This window comes from Somniosus microcephalus, chromosome 2, assembly GCF_052327205.1.
Source record: "Somniosus microcephalus isolate GS21.2 chromosome 2, FLI_Smic_1.0, whole genome shotgun sequence".
Lineage (NCBI taxonomy): Eukaryota > Metazoa > Chordata > Chondrichthyes > Squaliformes > Somniosidae > Somniosus > Somniosus microcephalus.
This window is the reverse complement of record NC_140988.1, coordinates 4,369,593-4,388,077: the sequence shown is the minus strand read 5'-3', so window position 1 is coordinate 4,388,077 and position 18,485 is coordinate 4,369,593. Positions and strand designations below refer to the sequence as shown.

Sequence of the window (18,485 nt, the reverse complement as noted above, 5' to 3'; positions counted from 1 at the left end):
AACTAGGGTGAGTATTCTGACATCACTTTTTTCATTCCTGGGATTTGGGAATCGCTGGCAAGGCCAGCATTTATTGCCCATCCCTAATTACCCTCGAGAAGGTGGTGGTGAGCCACCTTCTCGAAACGCTGCAGTCCGTGTGGTGAAGGTGCTCCCACAGTGCTGTTAGGGAGGGAGTTCCAGGATTTTGACCCAGCGACGATGAAGGAATGGCGATATATTTCCAAGTCAGGATGGTGTGTGAGACTTGGAGGGAACTTGTAGGTGGTGGTGTTCCCATGCGCCTGCTGTCTTTGTCCTTCTAGGTGGAAGAGGTCGCGGGTTTGGGAGGTGCTGCCAAAGAAGCCTTGGCGAGTTGCTGCAGTGCATCTTGTAGATTGTACACACTGCAGCCACGGTACGCCGGTGGTGGAGGGAGTGAATGTTTAAGGTCGTGGATGGGGTGCCAATCAAGTGGGCTGCTTTGTCCTGGATGGTGTTGAGCTTCTTGAGTGTTGTTGGAGCTGCCCTCATCCAGGCAAGTGGAGAGTATTCCATCACACTCCTGACTTGTGCTTTGTAGATGGTGGAAAGGCTTTGGGGAGTGAGGAGGTGAGACACTTGCCGCAGAATACCCAGCCTCTGACCTGCTCTTGTAGCCACAGTATTTATGTGGCTGGTCCAGTTAGGTTTCTGGTGAATGGTGACCCCCAGGATGTTGATGGTGGGGGATTCGGTGATGGTAATGCTGTTGAATGTCAAGGGGCGGTGGTTAGACTCTCGCTTGTTGGAGATAGTCATTGCCTGGCACTTGTGTGGCATGAATGTTACCTGCCACTTATCAGTCCAAGCCTAAATGTCGTCCAGGTCTTGCTGCTGCAGGAATACTCCTGTGTAAGATCACAACGGACACATTGCCATGGAATATTACGTTACGCTACAGGTACCATAAACAACTGGAACTCAGATTCATCAAAATATAGAAAGAAATCATCAGATCTAACCAACATTTATGGAGCTCAAGTGGTCAAATAAATATGAAAATGATCCACACAAATGGACCAAATGCTGACTGGTCGATTTAAACATTTCGAGGGAATTGTCAGGGTCAAACCTTTTCTAAATTGGAAGCTGTTGTCGATCTGATGAAGAAAGTGTTAATGAATGTACTGAACCCTTGCACAATCAGCAGAGGCTAACTGAGGTTTCGTTTTGCTATTTTTCCCCAGTGACTAATGTCTGGAGGGTTAATAATGATTCTACCACCTCATTTCAGAATTCTCTAAGCAGTGATTGGCTGTGTTTTGGGCAGAGCCTGAAAGCCAGGAGGATAAGTTTGCCGAGAAGTGAGCTCGCTCTCACAGCGAGAGTGGTCCTCCTCTAGCTGGTTCAGTCCATTCACAGGCGAGAAAGGCTTTGCCTCACACTTGATCGTACTCCGGTGATCTCTGCATCTTCCAGAAGTGGAGAGGTAATGACAGAAATGTTTAAAGCACTTGCATCTTGTGTTTATATCGTTCTTGTACAAGCTGAGAGTCAAATTAGTGAAACGTTTTTAAAAGTTTCAAAGATGTTAGGTGATGTTCTACCTTATTTTAAAACACTGACAGGATTAGCAATCTTTTGTAAGAAGGGAACAATAATTTATTTCAGATGAAAGACCTGTATTGGAGCAGAGAACTGCTGATCTAAAGTAACTTGAAAGAGTTTCCGTTCTGAGTGGTGTTAGGAAGTGCCTGCCTGTGTTTAAGCGATTGCCTCAGGAATGGAAGTGTATTCATGTTCAAACTCTCACATTCAATACATTCCGATTTATTTCATAAACTGCAGTGCCGAAACTTACTGTTCTTCCTTCAGGGCAGCGTAACAGAACAGAATCGTTTCTTTATTTTTCTTTATTTCTATTATGAAGCATTCCTTGATGTGCTTAGGCACGGTCACCTGGTGCAGTTTTATTACTTCAGCTTTTGGAATTGGGTTTATCACAAAAGATAAGCATTTTTAATCATTGTGTCCAGATCTCCGCCTGTGAGTAACCGGATTTAATATCACATAAACAAACGATACTGAGCCAGTTCATGTTTTCATTGATCTGCACTAGACAGCTTCCGAGTCAATTCAATCATTTTTGATCTGAAGAATCTTTTAACCCCTGCCGACTGGTGCCTGTGCGCCTCGGAAAATGAGAACAATTTGAAGAGTCTTCTCCAACCTGTGCAATTGTTACAAATCTTCCCATTTCTACCTGGGGCCTGATTACCGCAAACTGCAACTTGAACCAGTGGAAATGGTTGGGAAAGAGGAACGCCAGCGGGTTTTTGAGCGTCGCTCACTTAAGTTTCAAATATCCCCGATCTTTCACGCTGGCTTGACCCGATTCCGCCTGGATTGCGCTGATATTACTGGCGGAAACTGGCGGCGACTCCAGCCCATTATCAAGCTCTCTGAGAACAGATCTCAGCAACTTAGCCGACAGGTGCTAGTGGAATTAAATTGTATAAAGTGCTAATGAATTTTAATAACAGATCCAAAACTAGAAATATTAATCCAATATTCCAGCGACAACGTTTGTCGGGTGAAGGAGACTGAACAGGTTGGCAGTTTCGCTCCTCACCTCAGAGCTGTGTGTAACTTTCTCTGAATGCCTTTCTGTGATGTTATCGATCGATTAAAACGAGTAACTGGTGACGTGTTGTTTATCTCGATACACAAGAGGAAATATTTGGAAGCATCGTTAGATACTGAATACCTTGTGCTACCCTGCGATTAACTATCCCCTTTCACTTCAGTAACTGCCAGCACCTAATGAAGTTTCTTAATCATAAATTTACTGTATTAATTTATTTTCTATTAGTTAAATTTATCTATATAGTGTAGATAAACTTTATCCTCAATTTACAGCACCGGAGGAGCAATGTCCCCGCTAAGGTGCGTCCGCGGCCCCGCAGTATCTGCACGGCCCCGCGCCGGCCGCTCACCGGCTTCTCCAGCGTAAACACCGCGCGCACACCGAAAATCACAGGGGCCCAAAGAATCCGGCCGCGCAGAACAAAGCGCCGCTCACAGGGGACATTGAGAAGGAGGCCATTCGGCCCATCACGCCTGTAATGACTCTAGCTCTTCAACCGCTGCTGTCCAACCTGATCCCATTTCCCTGCCGTTTCCCCCGAACCCTTTTGTATTCTTCCTTGTGAGCCGACAGAAACACGGCAAAGTAACCGGGGCGAGCGTTGCTGTGCCAGCTGGGGGTCCAGCTCCGGTGAACCAGGATAGAGGAGAGTGTTTGAAGAGCCCCCTCAGGTGGAAGGTCAGTCAGGAAGTGAGGGGACAAAGGCGGGCTGCACAGAGAAAGGGGAACTTTGTTGCTGCACATTTTGTACGAAGCTTTTGCCGTGATGCTCATCCTCCCCTTTAATGCCTAGACGGCCAGGATGAAAGGACTTTTTGTCTGACGTGGGGGTGGGAGTGATGTTGGTTTGTTTGCCCAGTTCCCAATGAGAAACTTTAGCTGCTTATTCATCTGTTTATCTTCAGAGTCACAAATTAGACAGAGCTGGATCCCAACCTCAAGGGTCACCACAGGCAAAGCCCAAAGATCCTTCTCCATTACTGCTGTAAATATCAGTGGGTGTAGTTTACCCTCATGACTAAGATTGGTGGCAGAAGGAGGTCAGTGCCAGTTTGTAATCCTTGGTGGGTTTATGTGTTGAATGAAGTGAAGTAGGAGAGCCGTCCTTTCTGGGGAATTCAACACGTTCCTCACTTTGGCCAGTGTCAGCTTCAAACAAAGAAAGACTTGCATTTCTATAGCGCCTTTCACCACCTCAGGATGTCCCAAAGCGCTTCACAGCCAATGAAGTACTTTTGAAGGGCAGTCACTGTTGTAATGTAGGAAACACGGCAGCCAATTTGTGCACAGCAAGCTCCCACAAACAGAAATGTGACAATGACCCAATAATCTGTTTTTTAGTGATTTTGATTGACAGATAAATATTGGCCCCAGGACACCGGGGAGAACTCCCCTGCTCGTCTTCGAAATAATGGCTGTGGGATCATTTACATCCACCTGAGAGGGCAGATGGGACATCAGTTTCAATGTCTCATCCGAAAGATGGCCCCTCCGACAGTGCAGCACTCCTTCAGTACTGCCCCTCCGACAGTGCAGTCCTCCCTCATCACTGCCCCTCTGGCAGTGCAGCACTCCCTCAGTACTGGCCCTCCGACAGTGCGACGCTCCCTCAGGACTGCCCCTCCGACAGTGCGGCCCTCCCTCAGTACTGCCCCTCCAACAGTGCAGTCCTCCCTCAGTACTGCCCCTCCAACAGTGCGGCGCTCCCTCAGTACTGCCCCTCTGACAGTGCAGCGCTCCCTCAGTACAGCCCCTCCAACAGTGCAGCGCTCCCTCAGTACTGCCCCTCCGACAGTGCGGCGCTCTGTCAGTATTGCCCCTCTGACAGTGCAGCACTCCCTCAGTACTGCCCCTCCGACAGTAGGGTGCGCCCTCAGTACTGCCACTCCGACAGTGCAGCGCTCCCTCAGCACTGCCCCTCTGACAGTGCAGTGCTCCCTCAGTACTGCCCCTCCGACAGTGCAGCACTCCCACAGCACTGCCTCTCCGACAGTGCAGCGCTCCTTCAGTACTGCCCCTCCGACAGTGCGGCGCTCCCTCAGTACTGCCCCTCCGACAGTGCGGCACTCCCTCAGTACTGCCCCTATAGGGTGCCCATAACTGCACACAGTATTCCCTCAATCAACATCCCACTTCAGGAGTACCTTGCATGGTGATGTCAGTCACTGGTCTGTGTATCGTGCCTGCACAGCTCAATAACACTCCTCATTGTCCCTGTCTTGGTGTCTGTGGCTGATCACTCCCACTGTGAGGTGTAGTTACAGAGCACCAATTGTCTGCTGCACTCCACGCTGGCAGGTGCGTTCATTATGTTGTGCTCAATGAGACGTTGATGGTCGCATCAATAAATACAGCCACGTTAATCTTGCTGAGAGCGCATAGACTTGCCTTAAAGGAAAAATAATTTGTTTGCATTACTCGCCTTTTGGAATCAAGGAGTTTGATCGACTACAAGAGCAGGAAATGCTGGGGATACTAAGCATCTGTGGGGACAACAGACAGCTTAATGTCTCAGGTGTGGCCCCTTCATCAGAGCTGGGTTTGATGCAGTGTTTGTCCGGTGCCGTTGTTACATGAGTAACTGTATCTAACACTAGCTCCTGATTATGAGATATTTGGGGCTTTTTGCCCCTTGTAGGGGACTTGGAACCTAATCTTCTACAGTGCAGTTTGTCCCGAGAACACAACTCCATCCCTTCAGTGAATTCGTATTGAAAAGAGTTCAGCTTTCTTAATCGTATGGATGGGAAAGGGTTTGAATAAATGCTAAAAGCAAAGATGGAAATGAGAAACAAGCTTTCACCCACAGAGAACCTTCTTCAGTTTGAGCCTTTTCACCAGTACCCTTGGGTTTCAAAGCAGAGCGGCATTGATGTCAGGGTAATGGAACCAAGACTGGCCCGGGGATCCCAGACTAGAGATCACTTTGATCGGCACCTTGTATCTTTAAAGAAGGGGACAGTAGTGTGGTGATGTTCAACTTCCACGTCACCCGTCTCCGCCCCTGCCTCAGCTCGTCTGTTGCTGAAACCTTCATCCATGTCTTTGTTACCTCCAGACTTGACTATCCCAATGTTCCCCTGGACAGCCTCCCACATTCCATCCTCCGTAAACTTAAGTTCATCCAAAACTCGGCTGCCCGTGTCCTAACTCGCACCAAGTCCTGTTCACCCATCACCCGCTGTGCTCACTGCCCCGTGTCCTAACTCGCACCAAGTCCCGTTCACCCATCACCCCCTGTGCTCACTGCCCCATGTCCTAACTCACACCCAGTCCCGTTCACCCATCACCCGCTGTGCTCACTGCCCCGTGTCCTAACTCACACCCAGTCCCGTTCACCCATCACCCCCTGTGCTCACTGCCCCGTGTCCTAACTCACACCCAGTCCCGTTCACCCATCACCCCCTGTGCTCACTGCCCCGTGTCCTAACTCACACCCAGTCCCGTTCACCCATCACCCGCTGTGCTCACTGCCCCGTGTCCTAACTCACACCCAGTCCCGTTCACCCATCACCCCCTGTGCTCACTGCCCCGTGTCCTAACTCACACCCAGTCCCGTTCACCCATCACCCCCTGTGCTCACTGCCCCGTGTCCTAACTCACACCCAGTCCCGTTCACCCATCACCCCCTGTGCTCACTGCCCCGTGTCCTAACTCACACCCAGTCCCGTTCACCCATCACCCCCTGTGCTCACTGCCCCGTGTCCTAACTCACACCCAGCCCCGTTCACCCATCACCCCCTGTGCTCACTGCCCTGTGTCCTAACTCACACCCAGTCCCGTTCACCCATCACCCCTGTGCTCACTGCCCCGTGTCCTAACTCACACCCAGTCCCGTTCACCCATCACCCCCTGTGCTCACTGCCCCGTGTCCTAACTCGCACCCAGTCCCGTTCACCCATCACCCCCTGTGCTCACTGCCCCGTGTCCTAACTCACACCCAGTCCCGTTCACCCATCACCCCTGTACTCACTGGCCTACATTGGCTCCCAGTCCGGCAAAGCCTCGATTTTAAAATTCTCATCCTTCAAATCCCTCCGTGGCCTCGCCCCTCCCTATCTCTGTAATCTCCTCCAGCCCCACAACCGCAGCCCCCAACCGCCCCCCCCCCCCCCGAGATCTCTGCGCTCCTCAAATTCTGACCTCTAGAGCATCCCTGATTTCTATCGCTCCACCATTGGTGGCCGTGCCTTCAGCCGCCTGGGCCCTGAGCTCTGGAATTCCCTCCCTAAACCTCTCCGCCTCTCTCTCCCCCTTTAAGACGCTCCTTAAAACCTCCCTCTCTGACCAAGCTTTTGGTCGCCTGTCCTAATATCTCTTTATGTGGCTCGGTGTCACATTGTGTTTGATAATCGCTCCTGTGAAACGCCTCGGGACATTTTACTACGTTAAAGGCGCTATATAAATACAAGCTGTTGCTGACCTGAACTGCCCAACCCAGGGTTCAACACTGCTGAAGTCTGCAGTGAAGAAAGTGATTGCAGTGCTCGGAGCTGTGCCTGGTGGGCATTGTACACAAGTCGATCCAGGTACAAACCCCGAGGGTGTGGAGAGCTCCCATCTAATTATGGTGTATTGCTACACAATAATTGTTGCAGTCTTCATGGGCCTGCTCTCACGTAATTAGAAAGTTTAAATGGCTTTTACTGCTCAGGCAAGCTGCCAAAAGAAATTCGTCATCTTAGCATGAGAATAGAGAGATAGAATCATCGATCTTACAGCACAGGAGGAGGCCATTCGGCCCGTCGAGTCTGCGCCAGCTCTTTGAAAGATCAGTCGTGCTCAGTCCCATCCCCCGCTCTCTGTCCGTAACCCTGTTAGCTCCTCCTCCTCCAGAACCCGTCCAACTCCCTGTTAAAATTACTGATGGAATCAGCTTCCACCAGCTTTTCGGGCCGAATGTTCCCGATCCCCACAATTCTCGGAGTGAATGTTTGTTCTTGTGGGGAAATATTTTCTAGTGTCGATATTTTATGTGAGGTTGTGTGTGATTATCTCGGGGTAGAATGTTGCGATCCCAGTTTTCTGGGGAAGTCGAGGAAGTCTGATGCTGAATTCCTCATTCATGCTGGTCTCCCTCCCCGCACCGCCCCTCAGTAAACTTCAGCTCATCCAAACTCGGCTGTGGATATCCGGCCCCATCCACCCATCACCCGAGCCCTTGCTGACTTACATTAACTCCTGAGTCCCCACAAAGCCTCAAATTTAAAAATCTCATCCCCGTCTTTAAGCTCCTTCAGAGCCCCTCCCCGCCACATTTCTGTAACCTCCTCCAGCCTGACAACCGATGTTCCCTTTAATTGTTTTTGGGTGCATGGCCCCTTTAAGGGGCAGCACGGCCCATTCAAAGTAGCGGGCATGCGCGGGAGCTCCAGCGCGCTGGGCGGCCACGCAGCTTAAAGGGAACATTGAGTACAAGCCCTCCCCGAGCTCTCCACTCCTCTCACTCTGACACCCTCCCTAAACCCCTCCGCCTCTTCCTTTAAGACCCTCAACTTCTTGGGCCAAGATGATGGTCACCCCTCCCAATATCTCCTTCTGCGGCACATTTCTTTTTTTTTTGATTATGCCGCTGTTAAATGTCTCGAGATTTTTTTTCTCCCAGTCGATACAAGCTCTGTCACGAATTGTTCACCAGGAGTTGTACAAACAGAATCACCTACTCACAACAAGAGGAAAAAGATACTGTTTTTGTCCCAGTACCTTTTCACACTGCTTTCTCTAACGAAGGAAGTTCTTGTATTGCAGGCAACTCCACAAAAAGATGAAAACAGTAATTCTCACCGCTTGCCTGGTGGCCATAGCATTTGCCAGCCCAGTAAGTATCACTTCTTCAGAATAAGAAACTGTTCACTAATTAAAACAAATCTGAGATAAGGTGCTGACATTTTTGAATGAGTGTGTGCTCTGTCTAATTGACCTGATTGAATACAGCCCATGTGTTAGCCTTAAAGGACAAGGTATGAGGCTGGTGAAGTTGTTTAAACTCACTGCACACCAGGATTAAGAATGTGTTGCATTGTAAGGGGCATTGCTTTAAGCACAGGTCTATACGTTTTCGGGCTGTGAGTTGCCTGGGACCAGGGAGGACGAGCTGCTTGAGATGCCCGTGTACAGGGAGGAGTGGCTGCTCACAGGAGTCTCAATGAGAGGAATGACCGATGTAAAGTGGAGCCAGGACCACCCTGTAGGGACTTGTCTTAAAGAAGGAAAGAGAGGCAGAGAGGTGGAGAGGTTTAGGGAGGGAATTCCAGAGCTTAGGGCCCAGGCAGCTGAAGGCACGGCCGCCAATGGTGGAGCGATTAAAATCGGGGATGCTCAAGAGGGCAGAATTAGAGGAGCGCAGATATCTCGGGGGGGTTGTGGGGCTGGAGGAGATTACAGAGATAGGGAGGGGCGAGGCCATGGAGGGATTTGAAAACAAGGATGAGAATTTTGAAATCGAGGCGCTGCTTAACCGGGAGCCAATGTAGGTCAGCGAGCACAGGGGAGATGGGCGAACGGGACTTGGTGCGAGTTAGGACACGGGCAGCCGAGTTTTGGATGACCTCAAGTTTACGTAGGGTGGAATGTGGGAGGCCAGCCAGGAGTGCGTTGGAATAGTCAAGTCTAGAGGTAACAAAGGCATGGATGAGGGTTTCAGCAGCGGATGAGCTGAGGCGGGGCGGAGACGGGCGATGTTACAGAGGTGGAAGTAGGCGGTCTTTGTTATGCCGCAGATATGTGGTCGGAAGCTCATTTCAGAGTCAAATACGACACCAAGGTTGCGAACAGTGTGGTTCAGCCTCAGACAGATGTTAGGGAGAGGGATGGAGTCAGTGGCTCGGGAACAGAGTTTGTGGCGGGGACCGAAAACAATGGCTTCGGTCTTCCCAATATTTAATTGGAGAAAATTTCTGCTCATCCAGAACTGGATGTCGGACAAGCAGTCTGACCATTTAGAGACCGTGGAGGGGTCGAGAGAAGTGGTGGTGAGGTAGAGCTGGGTGTCGTCAGCGAACATGTGGAAACTGACCCTGTGTTTTCGGATGATGTCACCAAGGGGCAACATGTAGATGAGAAATAGGAGGGGCCGAGGATAGATCCTTGGGGGACACCAGAGGTAACGATGCGGGAGCAGGAAGAGAAGCCATTGCAGGTGATTCTCTGGCTACGATTAGATAGATAAGAATGGAACCAGGCGAGTGCAGTCCCACCCAGCTGGATGACGGTGGAGAGGCATTGGAGAAAGATTGAGTGGTCTACCGTGTCAAAGGATGCAGAGAAGTCCAGAAGGATGAGAAGGGATAGTTTACCTTCGTATGAATCGAAATGTCATCTGCTCTTACATTTAATTTCTCAGGTCCGTAAAGCCAGAGACTCGGACAGTGGCAGCAATGAGGTAACTCTCCTTTTCCATCATTCTTACAATATGGTTCCTTTATTCGTTTTTTAATAAAGTCCTTTTCAATTAATCTATAATGTGGAATAAATGTGCCGAGATGCTTCACAGAGGTTAGGGTAAAGTGAATGCTCAGCTAAAGAATGGGATGTTCGGAGGGCTGACCAAAAGCCTGGCCAAAGAGCTGGGTTTTGAGGAAGTCCTGAATGAGGAGAAAGAGGTGGAGTGGTAAGAGCTTCAGGGAGGGAATTCCAGAGCATGCAGCTTCGGCAGCTGAAGGCACGGCTGCCAGTGGTGGGTCGAAGAAAGGGAAGGACGCACAAGAGGCCAGAGCCAGAGAGAATTGGCAGCGGGGTGGAGGGTTGTAAGGCTGGAGGAGGATACAGAGATAGGGTGAGGTGAGGCTATGAAAGGATTTAAACACCAGGATGTGAATTTTCAATTTGATTGTTGGGCGACCGAGAGCTAACGTAGGTCAGTGAGAAGATGGGCGATGGGCGAACGGAACTTGGTGCAAGATTGGATATGGGCAGTAGAGTTTTGGATGAGCTTGTTTAGAGGGTGAAGAATGAGAGCATTGGAATAGTTGAGTCTGGAGGAGACAAATACATAAAAACATACGAATTAGGAGCAGGAGTCGGCCATTCGGCCCCTTGAGCCTGCTCCGCCATTCAATAAGATCATGGCTGATCTTCAACCTCAACTCCACTTTCCCGCCCGATCCCCATATCCTTTGATTCCCTTATTGATTCCATTGATGAGGGTTTCAGCAGCTGATGAGCTGAGGCAGGGGTGGAGATGGGCGATGGGACACAGGTGGAAGTAGGCGGTCTTTGTAATGTGGAGGATATGGGATCGGAAGCTCAGCTCGAGGTCGAAAAGGAGGTGAGGTTGCAAACAGTTCATCCTGAGACACTAGCTGGGAAGGGTGATGGAATCAGTGGCAAGGGTACAGAGTTTGAGATTAAAGATGATGGCTTTGGTCTGCCCAATGCTTAGTCGGAAAACATTGCAGCTCATCCAAGGCTTGGTGTTAGACAAACAATCTAACAACACAGTCAGTGGAGGGGTCAAGACAGGTGGTGAAGAGCTAGAGCTCACTCCTCATCATACACGTGGAAGCTGACCTCATGTCTGTGGATGACGTTGCCATGGGGAAGCCTGTAGATGAGGGAGACGAGGGGGTGGCCAAGAATAGATCCTTGGGGGACTCCTGAGCTAATGATGCGGGGGTGGGAAGAGAAGCCATTGCTGGAGTTACTCTGGCTATGATAAGATAGGTGAGCGTGGAACCAGGCAAGGGCAATCTCACTGGTCTGGAAACAAAGGAGAGGCACTGGAGAAGGACGGTGTGGATGAGCACGTAAGGCTGCAGAGAGGTGCAGGAGAACAAGGGGTGATAATGCGTTACAGCCAGAGAACATCACTTGTCATTTTGGCTCAGGCCATTTCAGTGCTGTGGCAGAGGCGGAAACTTGATTGGAGAGATTCAAGAATGGAGTTGCGTGTAAGCCGGGCACAGATTTGGGAGGTGACAACACGTTCAAGGACTTTGGAAAGGAAAAGGAGATTGGAAGTAGGGCGGTAGTTTGCAAGGACAGAGGGATTGAGAATGGGGTTTTTCAGGAGTGGGATAATGACAGTGGTTTTGAAAGTAGCAGAGGACATCGAATCATTTACATTGTCAGTCTGCATGGGGGTCAGGAAGGGAAGTTGGGTGGTCAGTAGTTTAGTGGGAATGGGATCAAAGGACCAGGCGATGGGCCTTATGGGTGAGATAAGATTAGAGAATGTATGAGGGGAGATGGAAGTTTGATTTTATCGTTTCAAGCAACAGTGGAGTGTATCAGTGATGCTGCATTAATTAACTCAAACTCCCCCTCACATTGGGCTCAATTTTGAAGTCACAAAATCCTTGCTACTCACAAACAGCAGAAGATACTTTGGTTTAAGTGTCTCAATTCGAGACTGGCTGGAATTTAATGGCAGACGGGCACTGTGTGAAGACAATAGTGCCCTGAAGACCCGCAGGTTGTGATCCCACCATGTGGAATCGATGGGTTGTACCTGATGCATGGGGCAGGCAGGTGTCTGTGCCACTACAGTCCAGGCCCAGCCCCCTTCCCCAGAGAATCCTGTTTGCAGACCCTTCGCCTCCCTTACAAGCAACCAATGCAATCTTTTGGGGTCCAGGTCACTTGCCTGACCTGCACCCCGGTGTGTGGGGGGGAGGAGGGGACGGGGTCACGTTCCACATGGGCCGAGGAAGCAGGGGGGGCTCCATCCATCGTAAGAGCGAGCGGGAAATCCCAGCCTAGGTTGGTCCCCGGCGTGTGTGGGTCCTGATCCCTCCTTTGAGCCATTGTGTCGGACTCCCGCCAGAGGTAGAAACAGAGGTCAACTTTCAGCCGCTTGACTATCTTTCATCTGGGCATTTGTAGAGTTGAACCGATGATTATTCATTCCATTGCTCTCCAGGAACAGGTTCTAACATTGATAATGTAAGAAAATATTCTGCTGACAAGTATGAGATTGCACATAAAGTGAATGACATCTTGGTTCTAAAGTCATTACGCCTCTGTGAAACTCCTTAGGACTTTTTCAGTATGAAAGGCACTATATAAATGGAAGTTGTTGTTCTGTGTTTAGTCTATGACTTTCACCTCAGCCTCGTTACAGAATAAACTTTGAGAGCTTTTTATAACATCATGTTTTTGTTCTATGCTTACAGCGATTCAATCATTATTATCGACGGTTCTACCCAGCTGTATACCCACGGTTTGGTCATTATGGGCCTGGATACCCCATGCAACCTTTTTACCCGCATTTTGGCAACTACCCCAGATATCCTAGCTTCTACCCTAACTACAACGACCCTAAATATAACTACCCAATGTACCCTAACTATGCAAACCCACGTATATTTAATGGTTTTGAAGGGAATTATAATTCCAAACCCTCAACAGTACAAAAAAATAATTATGTGGAAGGAAATGGCCCACAGGACAGCAAAACTAGCGCCTTCAGTATGAGTTCTGAGATTTCAGTTGAGGACACGAGCAGTATGGAAGGTACTAATTTCATGAATGTACCATATGATGTACCAGGTTATGGGGGACCTGTAGTACCAGATTATCAGATACCTGGAGTACCAGATTATCAGATACCTGGAGTACCAGATTATCAGATACCTGGAGTACCAGATTATCAGATACCTGGAGTACCAGATTATCAGATACCAGGAGTACCAGATTATCAGATACCAGGAGTACCAGATTATCAGATACCTGGAGTACCAGATTATCAGATACCTGGAGTACCAGATTATCAGATACCTGGAGTACCAGATGATGAGGGACTTATTGTACCAGGAGTAGATACCAATGCTGTGGATTTTAGGTTCGACCAAACAAGCTCCAATGAACTGGCAACTGAAGTAACCGATGCGGAGGAAGCGGCTGATGTTTCACCATACTCTGACTCCATGCACAATTCAGAGTCATTGGGATTAAACCTTGATGAAGATTCTATGATGGGTGAGAGTAATGAGGGTATTAGCCGCCAAGACGTAATGTATGAGCCAGCTGGATCAGACTTGGACTATGATGAAACCCTGAATAATGAGGAATTTGTAACTCAGGAAGTGTCACGTGAAAACTCGGATGAAGATGATCAAACTGAGGAGAATGAGGTATTTTTCCCTTTCTTCAATTTACTGCTCGACTGATTAAGAGCTTAATTGTTGATAAAATACAAGGGGCTGAGTCTCCTCAGCTTTTTCAGCTTGTTAGCACGGTATTCTGGGCGGGCGGGGACCCACTATTGATCTCACCTTTGTGCCTTTAGCAACACTGGTCACACAGGATGTCTGAGTATCCATTACCTTGAACCTACAGCAGAGAAACAACCGGTCGGCCCAACTGGTCTGTGCCAGTGTTTCGACTCCACACCAGCCTCCTCCCACTCTAATTACCACTCCCCACCCTGCCCCCGTATCCCTCGATTCCCTTCTCCCTCATGTATGCATTAAGCCTCCCCTTAAATGCATCAAATTTCTGGCCCCCAGCCAATTTCTGTCAAATCCCAAAACAACTCCCCTGTGTTGAGAGGCTGTTTCCCCTGGCTGGAGAGTCTAGAACCAGGGGTCACCGTCTCAGGATAAGGGGTCGGTCATTTAGGACTGAGTGGAGGAGGAATTTCTTCACTCAGAGGGGGGGTGAATCTTTGGAATTCTCTACCCCAGGGGGCTGTGGATGCTCAGTCATTGACAAGGGCAGCAGGCGCATGGGAACACCACCCCCTCCAGGTTCCCCTCCAAGTCACACACCATCCTGACTTAGAAGTATATCGGCCGTTCCATCATCGTCGCTGGGTCAAAATCCTGGAACTCCCTCCCTAACAGCACTGTGGGAGCACCTTCACTAGCGGTTCAAGAAGGCTGCTCACCACCGCCTTCTCAAGGGCAATTAGGGATGGGCAATAAATGTTGGCCATGCCAGCGACGCCCACATTCCTTAAGTGAATAAGAAAAAAAGTATATTCAAGGCTGAGATCGATAGATTTTTGGACTCTCGGGGAATCAAGGGATATGGGGATCGGGTGGGAAGGTGGAGTTGAGGTCGAAGATCAGCCATGACCTTACTGAATGGCGGACCAGGCTCGAGGGGCCGAATGGCCGACTCCTGCCCCTAATTCTTACGATCTTATGTTACCACAAAAAGCAGGAACGCTGCAGTACCGCTGAACCCCAGGGGCCCCTGTCCCCCAGTATCATGGCTCCATCTTCAACCGGCTACATCTCTGTATAATGAACTTTAAAAGCAATACATCCGAGACAAAATTGAGGACAGAGGTAAAGGACCATAAAATATTGATCAAGGCCACCAATTTATGGAAAAACAAAATGAAATGAATATCCTGATAATTACGTGTTTGAGGCAGACGGCCCAACTGTTATAACACAGCGTATCCTCTAACTCATAAATCACAGGAACTCCACTAACGTATATTGTAGGAGATTTGTTTTCACTCCTTTAACTCTCTAGGATAATCAGAGCTAAGAATCAACCAAAGTTTATTACTTTTCTAACTCTTGGTTTTATTAATATTAAAATACTCCAAGATTTACAGATAGAGATTCATACAACCTTTAAGTAAGTAGTACTACCCTGTATTTGAAACTCAGAATTGCCAATTCTTCTGCTTCAGGAGACTAGAGATTAATAATCCATCGATATCCTGCATGGTGTTCAATCTGGTTTGTCTCTGTGGATCTCAAAATCTGTTTCCTCTTTCACCTTAGAATGTCTGCTCTTATACCACTCTCGCTGACAAAACAATGTTGTTCAGTAACTTTCCTCTGTCACTTTCCCATGGTTACACAGACTGGTGCTACAGAAACAACACCTGACCTTTACAACGGTTTCTCACAGTCACTCCAGTCCACCTTATCCGTAGCCTTCTGGACAGTCTACGTAACACTTTTCCAATTTGGTCAACCTTCCCAGCATGCCTCCTGAAAAGTCAGTTTAACCAAACTCAGCTGCTTTAGCAAGTAATTAGTCCAGTCAGCCCTTTAGTTGCCTTGAAACTGGTATTGAAAAGTCCAAAAATCCTTCAACATGTCTAGCTTGTGCCTGTCACACTTGAGATGTCACACTCCAAAGTGTCACACCTGAGATGTCACACTCCAAAGTGTCACACTTGAGATGTCACACTCCAAAGTGTCACACCTGAGATGTCACACTCCAAAGTGTCACACTTGAGATGTCACACTCCAAAGTGTCACACCTGAGATGTCACACTCCAAAGTGTCACACCTGAGATGTCACACTCCAAAGTGTCACACTTTGTTACAGATGCAAAACAATCTTTCAAAAGAGTCATTTATTGTTGGCTTCTTCTGACCCGGAGACCATGATTTACAACCAGTTTGTAATCCCTCCAATAGTAATTCATCTCCAAATGCTGATGGAATGGTTTCCTTTTGTCTGCAGACCCAGGATATTGGTACCAACCCAGTGGACATAGACTTAATAGCCCTTTCCAATGGCGACCATAATAATGGGGATAACAATGATGGAATGGAATCCAATCTCAATGGAGTTGATTCCAATCAAGGAAACACAGCAGATTCCAATGAGAGCGACAACCATGCTGACGGAATTAATTTCAATGACCGCAATGGAATTGATTCCCTTCAGGATGATAATGATGATGAATCCAGTGAAGATGATGGCAATACTGAGGTTGACAACATACAGAATGAACTCAGTAAGTCTCCCCTCAGAGCGGGTTTATCAGTAATAGCGAGCACAATTTGCTTACTCTTCAGTTACTCCTTTCTACCTTTTTCTCGTACCTTTTTAGAGTTAACTCTTGTTTTCACAGTTTCATTAACAACAATCCCCAACAGTAACAGATCATTATTGTAGTGGTTGGAGGTGATTGTTTTTGCTGAGACTTGGCACTTCCCTGTGTGTGTGTTCTGATTGTTGATATATAGCTAAAAGAAAAAAAGACTTGCCTTTTTATAGCGCCTTTCATGACCTCAGGATGTCCCAAAGCGCTTTACAGCCAATGAAGTACTTTTTGAAGTGCAGTCACTGTTGTAATGTAGGAAACGCGGCAGCCGGTTTGCGCAGAGCAAGATCCCACAAACAGCAATGTGATAATGACCATATCATCTGTTTTAGGGATGTTGATTGAGAGATAAATATTGGCCCAGGACACCGGGGAGAACTCCCCTGCTCTTCTTCAAAATAATGCCATGGGATCTTTTACATCCACCTGAGAGAGCAGACGGGGCCTCGGTTTAACATCTCATCTGAAAGACGGCCCCGTCGACAGTGCAGCACTCCCTCAGTACTGCCCCTCCGACAGTGCGGCATTCCCTCAGTGCTGACCCTCCGACAGTGCGGCTCTCCCTCAGTGCTGACCCTCCGACAGTGCAGCGCTCCCTCAGCACTGCGCTGGAGTGTCAGCCTGGACTTTTGTGCTCAAGTCTCTGGAGTGGGACTTGAACCCACAACCATCTGACTCAGAGGCGAGTGTGCTGCCCACTGAACCACAGCTGACCCTTTCACACTTTCCTGGTGATAAAGTAAGAATGGTTCGGTGGAGGAGACCAAGGCGTGGCTGAGGGTTCCAGCAGCAGATGGGCTGAGGTCGAGGTGGAGGAATCCACTGTTAGAGGTGAAGGTAGGCAGTCTTGGTGTTGGAGTTAGAAGATCAGCTCGGGGTCGAATAATAAAATCGTCAAACAAGATCTTGGATATTACTGAAAATGACCTTATTGCATTCCTTTCTGTTGCAGCGGTCCTTGATCCCAGCTTTGTCTTCTAATATGCTGACTGACTGCGCTGAAGATGATGTTGGAACGCAACTTTAATTCCTTCTATACTTTAGTCTTTGATCTATCAAGATGCCACTGATGGGCACTTAACGTCACCATCATTGGAAATATCAAACATGCAAATTATCTTCTTTTTGCTTAAATAAATTCATTTTATTTTGGGCATAAGGTTTTCTGGTGTTATATAGAATACATATTACAAAATGCTGAGCAAGACTTCACGTCTTCAAGATTTCCCAAGGCTGACTGTACATCTAGAGGAATCTAAACAACTATTTACTTTAAGGCAAATCTTTAAAAAATTCATTCCTGGGATGTGGGCGTCGCTGGCAAGGCCAGCATTTATTGCCCATCCCTAGTTGCCCTTGAGAAGGTGGTGGTGAGCCGCCTTCTTGAACCGCTGCAGTCCGTGTGGTGAAGGTGCTCCCACAGTGCTGTTAGGGAGGGAGTTCCAGGATTTTGACTCAGCAATGATGAAGGATCGGCCGATGTAGGTCCAAGTCGGGATGGTGTGTGTGACTTGGAGGGGAACTTGGAGGTGGTGGTGTTCCCATGCGCCTGCTGCCCATGTCATTCTAGGTTGCAGGTTTGGGAGGTTCTGTCAAAGAAGCCTTGGCGACTTGCTGCAGTTAAATTAACCATTAAATGTCAGGGCACATCTGTTTTGTGTAGCATCAATACTGAGGCATCAAAGAACTGTAACATCAAGGGATCTAGACATTGGTATCAGAGACAGTGATGACCTATTGATCTGTTTATATTTGATATATATATATATGTGTGTATGTGTGTGCAAGAGATAAAGGGCTTTAAACAAGTCACTTTTGTAATGCATAGAACTTGATTTGGTCGTGTAAACTGGTTGTGTCTACTCTTGTTAAATCTATTCATTTCTTCTAATAAAATGTTTTGGAAAAAACTGCTTCTCAGGATTGATTTAATTGTATGGATATGGCTCCAAATTTCTGAGAATGTTGTAACGATCCTACAATTCAAAGGATATTCAAAGACCGGACTGTACGCATTCCTCAGATCATTATTATTTTATTCATTCATTCACGGGATGTAGACGTCGCTGGCAAGGCCAGCATTTATTGCCCGCCCCTAATTGCCCTTGAGAAGGCGGTGATGAGCCTTGAATA

General features: G+C 48.2%; 1 protein-coding gene across 3 annotated transcripts; it reads left to right on the top strand.

Annotated features, from left to right (window-relative positions):
• The first annotated feature begins 1,346 nt into the window (after nucleotides 1-1,346).
• Nucleotides 1,347-18,262, top strand: LOC147122500 (uncharacterized). 3 transcript variants are annotated; one of them, XM_086005948.1, is made up of 6 exons: nucleotides 1,347-1,450; nucleotides 8,357-8,426; nucleotides 9,951-9,989; nucleotides 12,721-13,680; nucleotides 15,986-16,262; nucleotides 17,305-18,262. In XM_086005948.1, exons 2-6 carry the CDS (start codon nucleotides 8,373-8,375, stop codon nucleotides 17,331-17,333), a joined length of 1,359 nt encoding a protein of 452 aa, XP_085862074.1. In that variant the 5' UTR covers nucleotides 1,347-1,450; nucleotides 8,357-8,372; the 3' UTR covers nucleotides 17,334-18,262. The 3 variants fall into 3 exon arrangements, with proteins under 3 accessions (XP_085862074.1, XP_085862066.1, XP_085862083.1); XM_086005940.1 differs by lacking the exon at nucleotides 1,347-1,450 and having other exon boundaries at nucleotides 7,999-8,426; XM_086005957.1 differs by lacking the exons at nucleotides 1,347-1,450; nucleotides 8,357-8,426 and adding an exon at nucleotides 8,596-8,629.
• Nucleotides 18,263-18,485: the final 223 nt, after the last annotated feature.

Bases quoted from the DNA above. Each gene is read 5' to 3' on its own strand.
- LOC147122500 (XM_086005948.1), top strand. From the start codon at position 8,373: ATGAAAACAGTAATTCTCACCGCTTGCCTGGTGGCCATAGCATTTGCC. The intron at 13,681-15,985 runs GTATTTTTCCCT...TTTTGTCTGCAG, and splicing joins ATCAAACTGAGGAGAATGAG to ACCCAGGATATTGGTACCAA. The intron at 16,263-17,304 runs GTAAGTCTCCCC...TTTCTGTTGCAG, and splicing joins CAACATACAGAATGAACTCA to CGGTCCTTGATCCCAGCTTT.